Source organism: Papaver somniferum, chromosome 11, assembly GCF_003573695.1.
Source record: "Papaver somniferum cultivar HN1 chromosome 11, ASM357369v1, whole genome shotgun sequence".
Taxonomy (NCBI): domain Eukaryota; kingdom Viridiplantae; phylum Streptophyta; class Magnoliopsida; order Ranunculales; family Papaveraceae; genus Papaver; species Papaver somniferum.
Genome location: NC_039368.1, coordinates 15,092,787 through 15,099,078, shown reverse-complemented (window position 1 = coordinate 15,099,078; position 6,292 = coordinate 15,092,787). Strand labels below are relative to the sequence as shown.

The 6,292-nt window shown below is 38.6% G+C and overlaps 1 protein-coding gene across 1 annotated transcript; it reads right to left on the bottom strand.

Moving 5' to 3' along the window:
• Positions 1 to 3,075: 3,075 nt before the first annotated feature.
• On the bottom strand, positions 3,076 to 5,015 carry LOC113320568 (peroxidase 4-like). The gene is made up of 4 exons (XM_026568473.1): positions 4,704 to 5,015; positions 4,148 to 4,339; positions 3,887 to 4,052; positions 3,076 to 3,701 (listed from the first exon to the last, which is right to left on the bottom strand). Exons 1-4 carry the CDS (start codon positions 4,920 to 4,922, stop codon positions 3,313 to 3,315), a joined length of 966 nt encoding a protein of 321 aa, XP_026424258.1. The 5' UTR covers positions 4,923 to 5,015; the 3' UTR covers positions 3,076 to 3,312.
• Between the last annotated feature and the right edge of the window lie 1,277 nt (positions 5,016 to 6,292).

The following is a 6,292-nucleotide window of genomic DNA, read 5'->3' as shown; positions in this document are numbered from 1 at the left end:
TACCAATAATTCTATTCATTGTAATAAGAATCATCATTCTAAACTTTGTCATTCATGTCAAGTTAGTAAACATGTTCGATTACCTTTTTATGAATCAAATTCCACTACTTTTGCACCATTTGACATCATTCATAGTGATTTATGGACCTATCCATTACATGTTGATACCGATTTTCGTTATTATCTTATCTTGCTGGATGATTTCACCAACTATCTTTGGGTTTATCCTTTAAAATTTGAATCCCAAGTCTATGACAAGTTTTTGGAATTTCGTTCTCTTGTTCAAACCCAATTTGAGCGTAAAATTAAATATTTTCAATGCGATATGGGACGTGAATTTGACAACTCATCTTTTCACAATTTTGCTCGTACTAATGGTCTTGTTTTTCGCTTCTCATGCCCCCAAATTTCCTCTCAAAATGGCAAGGCCGAAGACATGATATGTCGTGTCAATGATATCACCCGCACCCTTATGTCTCACGCTTCCGTTCCACCAAAATATTGGGTTTATTCTCTCCTTATGGCTATCTATCTTCATAATCTTCTACCCACAAAAATCCTAAATTTTTGCTCTCCTGTGTCTATTCTCTATTAACGCCAACCAACATATGACCATCTTCGTACTTTTAGTTGACTTTGCTATCCAAATCTCTCCTCCACAACTCCTCACAAACTTGCCCCCCGCTCCACTAAATGTGTCTTTCTTGGTTTTCCTTTCAACCACCGTAGATACCACTGCCTTGATCTTGCCACCAACAAGATCATCATTTCCCGTCATGTGACTTTTGACGAACAAGTTTTTCCCTTTGCTGATCCTCCAACACCCTCGTCTGATATTGATTCCTCTTCTTCTCCAATTAACTCCCCCTATATTGAAAATATCTCATACAACTCTACACCTACTTCTCCTACTGTCAACCCTCCTCCACCCACTTCATACCCTCACACTCCACCTCACCGTCGTCTAAACACTCTCTCTACTGTCCATCCTACTGTTTCATCTACTTCCAGTAATGACAACACAGCACAGCGTCCCTCTTTCACTGTGTGTGTCGTTATCTCCTTTTCCCACTATCTCCACTACAGAATCTCCCATTCCTAATCTACACCCAACAACTTCTTCCTTGCCTACTACTGTACCTACTCCCACTTCTACAACATCCCATACACCTACCGCTCCCACCTCTTCTACTGTCTCCAGTCCTGTTGCTACTACCACCGTGTCCCCCACAACCACTGCTCCTACAACACCTCCCATAACTACAGCTCCTTCCCTCCCTATCACTCGTGCCTCCCGTGGAATATTATGTCCAGTCCATCGTCTTAACCTTCATCTCCAAGCCTTACGGCATATCTCTCCTCTTCCTCGTTCTCACTTGTATGCTCTTATGGACATAAACTGGAATGCTGTCATGAATGATGAGTATAACGCTATGTTGAAAACTAATACTTGGGAACTTGTACCACGACCACGTGATGCTCATGTTATTCGTTCCATGTGGCTATTTCGTCATAAATATCATGCTGATGGATCCTTACAGCGTTACAAGGCTCGTTTTGTTGTCAATGGTGAATCTCAACAAGTTGGGATTGACTGTTTTGAAACGTTTAGTCCAGTTGTTAAACCTGCTACTATTCGTACTATTATTACTATTGCTACGTCACGTGTTTGGCCCATACATCAGCTAGATGTCAAGAATGCTTTTCTTCATGGTGATCTAACCGAGACAGTCTATATGTATCATCCTCCAGGATTTTTTGACCCTGCTCAACCTGATTACGTATGTAGACTAAGGAGATCTCTTTATGGCCTCAAGCAGGCTCCTCGGGCGTGATTTTAGAGATTTGCCAAGTTTATCACAAGTTGTGGTTTCCGTGGTAGTGTATTTGATCTCTCACTCTTTGTTTATCAATCAGGATCCGAAACGTCATACTTACTATTATATGTTGATGACATTATTTTGACTGCCTCTACTGATGCTTTCCTATGCCGCTTCATTGATTTGATGAAACGAGAGTTTGATATGTCTGACCTTGGTCCACTACATCATTTTCTGGGCATCATTGTTACTCGTTCATCCTCAGGATTATATTTGTCTCAGTCATTATATGCACATCACATCATCGCGCGTGCCTTTATGACAAAATGTAATCCAGTGGCTACTCCAGTCGACACCAATTCCAAGATCAGTGCTACCTCTGGCCCGACAATTTCAGATCCCGCTTTATACAGAAGCGTGGAAGGTACTCTTCAGTACCTCACTTTTACCCGTCCAGATATTGCATACACAGTTCAGCGGGTATGTCTATTCATGCATGACCCGCGTGAGCCTCACATACATTCCCTTAAGTGAATCCTTCTCTATCTTCAGGTCACCATCAAACACTGATTGTTTCTCTCGGTTTCCACTATCTCTGGCTTAACAGCATACTCTGATGCTGACTGGGTGGGTTGTCCTGATTCTCGACGATCGACATCTGGATATTGTATTTTTCTTGGTGACAATCTCATTTACTGGTCATCCAAGCGTCAAGCAACGGTCTCTCGATCCAGTGCTGAAGCTGAATATCGGGGAGTAGCAAATGATGTTGCTGAATCAACATGGCTTCGCAACCTTCTTCTAGATCTTCATCTACCCCTTCTTCGTGCTACTATCGTTTATTCCGACAATGTAAGTGCGATATATATGTCTGGAGACCCTGTTCAACATTAGCGCACCAAACATGTGGAGATTGATATACATTTTGTTCGTGAACGAGTTCGTATTTATGTCATTCATGTCTTGCACGTCCCTTCTGAAAACCAGCATGCTGACATCTTCACCAAGGGACTTCCTCGACAGTTATTTGTTCGTTTTCGTTCTAGTCTCAACGTTTGTTCTTCTCCCGCTCAAACTAAGAGGGTGTAATAGACTTTATATTATTCTGTTTACTTAATTATCCTGAGGAGATTATCTCCCTCATTACTACTGTATTCTGAAAGATACTATTGATTGAATATATGCGCATCCCTTGAGAAGTTTAGGCTCCAACGGAATTATCATCACTCCAAGAGTATTAAAAGACATTTAGGACTTGAGATAAAGAAAAAACTTAGAAATATAATTTATTTTGTATGATACTTATATAGATGACTGTAATTTGAGTGCAAGCACAAGCTTTTCACAACACTCATACATCTTAAGAGGAAAATTAATCATAAAAACCACAATATTAACCAACACAACCCACAATTATTGGTGCTCGAAAGGAAAAAACAAAATAGTTTGTGTAAACCCAATGGTTAATGACTGAGAGATATCTAGTAGTCATTTAATTAGCTTTTCTGCAGTTCTTTCTAATCTCTCCATTAGAACCGGTAAGTGGACTGATATCACCCATCTTAATCATGGCAGCGGCAAAATCAGCTTTAAATGTATTAGGGTTGTTGCTATAAGTACGTACTTGCGAATCGGTAGATCCACCATTGAATAATTCTTGATCGGAGTGAAGAAGACCTTTCTTGTTAACAAGATTTTTGAAATAGTTGTTGTCGAAAGTGATGGGTGTTTGAACATCTAAAGGTGCAAGGTTATTGTCTCCCGATGATGCGTTTGGACAATTCTTTTTTCTTGTTGTTGCGAATGAACTATCTATATTTGTTTCATTATATATTCTTTCTCGGAAATTTGTACACCTTGCTTGCCCAATCGTATGTGCACCTACATGCATGGGATAAGATCAATATCATCGTAGCCAGGAAAGAAAATAATCTTACATACAAAAATCTCACGGACTCTCGAGGGTAGAATCTTAAAGACGTCGTTGGGCTCCAAAAACCATGGTTCAGAATTCTTTGAATATGCATATGTAGGGCAAGGTTATTTAGTTACTGATAAATACATACCAGATAGAGCAATCATGTCTTTAGTGGATAGGCCCACTTTTGAGAAGTCTGAGATAATAGTACTAAGGCTTGAAGTTGGTAGAGGAATTGCATTATTAGCAGCAGACTGGCTAGCAGTTGTTGTATCTCTTCTTCCAAGTTTTACATTCCAACTACGACCTCCAAGCTATAAAAACAATAATAAAAAGAAATAGTTATTATATTGAGAAATAGTATGCAACAAGAAATGTAAATACCTGTTAGTTCTGTATTTTTACATACAATGGTTACGGAATCTCGTGCTGCAATGGCCAAGATATCAGCACAAGAAACAACCCCAGGGCAAGCTTTCTCAACTGCGGTTTTAATATTATCGACCACATCAAATCCTCTGGCGGAATTCTTGTTAGGGACTGCGTTTTTCTCACCCGTGAAACTCGAAGTGTCGTCAAGTAATACTGATCCATCACATCCCTACAAGAAACATTACTACAACAATATTAGCTCGTCTGACTCTTGTAAATGCTTTATGCTTTCAACTTTGCTCGTCTAATCAGTACTACTACGGCACAGCCTAACTGTAGACATTTGCTGACTTTATACATTCAATGCTTATTTAATTACGTTTGATAAAAACAGTTTTACCTAGGTAGCCTAATTAAATATGATATCAATATTAACCTAGGATCACCACTGGTAAGAATGATGGTTTTTATATGTTGAAATCATTGACAAGGGCTAAGATATGCAAGTGAAGACCATGCATGCAAAGACACCAAAATATTAATGTAAGATGATGACGAAATTGCATGCATAGAGAAACATGTTAGATAATCACATTGACAAAGCAGTCATGGAAATGTAAGCGAAGGAGAGCAGCGCCAGCTCGCTTTTCTTTTGATATTGCAGACTGAACGGCAGATTTCACTTTAGTAAGGACATTAGGACAAGTTTTGGAGTAGTAAGTAGTGGATAGTTGAGCACGAGAACTACCAGAGAAGAACACAAGGAGAAGAGATAGTATTACTACAAGCATGGAAGGAAAAGAAGAAGCCATTAGAAGAAGTGCTTAACTAAGCTCTAGTATATAGATATAGATATAGATAGAGAGGTTTGGTGATAGGTTGTGATGATGAAAATGAGTTGTAGATAGAGATATTTATAGGGAGGGAAGTTTGAGATGTTTGGCAGTTGACACCGGCATGTTCACCTAATACAATTCAATATATTCTTGCATGGAATAGGAATTAGACTGTTCACATTTAACTGTTTGAAGAAAAAATGCGCAAGATTGTTACAGATTATTGGTGATTTGTGAAACATGGTCAATTTTAAAGATGATTCAGATGTAGTAGGTATTCATCCTAATTTTTCAAACATGGCCGGTTTCTTTTCTGAAATCACTTTTCATTAGTCAAAAGGCTATTTTCTAAAACAAGTATTAACAACTTAAAAAGAGTTTCCCTTCTGGCTCCTCTAGTCTACATATGATACATGCTCTCAAAATCTGACTCGGCAGACCAAAGGGATGCCATGTCATGGAATTTGTGTTCCATTGTCGAAAACATTTAGTAAAAATGTTACGTCATCGAGATTCTATATTGTATGTTCGATATCAACAAATTCTGCACCAACACCTGCTTAAAATCTCATGTTGTCTGTTCTAATGGAAGATGAGTTGATACTTTTAAGGGTGCATTCTAGTAGCAAAACAGCTAATGAACATAAGCACAAGTAAGGGACAAATTACTAATTAATTTACTTTGTCTACTATCCGAATCTAAACTAATCGGGGTCTAAATTATCTGTTGTAACAGTAAGTCAATAAAGCTTGCTACGCAGAGTAGGCTGTGTAGCTTACGCTATTAGTTACTCACCAAGGAAGTACGAGTGCTTTATGTCTTAGAGATTGACTTTTCAAAGCTTAGATTTGAAGTAAGAATAATGCCCCTTGTTTTCTTTGTTTTTTACTTTTCCACTCTGTTTTGTAACTAAAACGAATGACAAAGTCGTCATGGGGGAAGTTTCTTAAGAAATCAGCTTACTGCTTACTCTAGGTTTGTTAATAACAGAGTAGTTTCGGTGGGTGGTTGTTAGCATGCTTAGCACTTATTCATGCAGATGCAGCTTATATGGAGTTCATTCTTTTACTTTTTTGTTAGACCAATGTAATTCATCTTCATATCTAATCTTTCCGTCATTGAAAGTTTGAAACTTTCTTGTCCTTCTCTTCCTTTTGGGTAATATATTATAGAAATAGAACTCATGTTGCATCGAGAGAGCCCTAGCCTTTGGATCCAGGGGCGGAAGCATAGGTTGACTAAACCTGGCTATAGCCCCCCTTTTTCCTGAGAAATCGTACCAAGTTCTTATTTTACCATTGAAAAAAAAAAACAGTTTAGTCCACCAAGAAGAACAGAGGAAGAA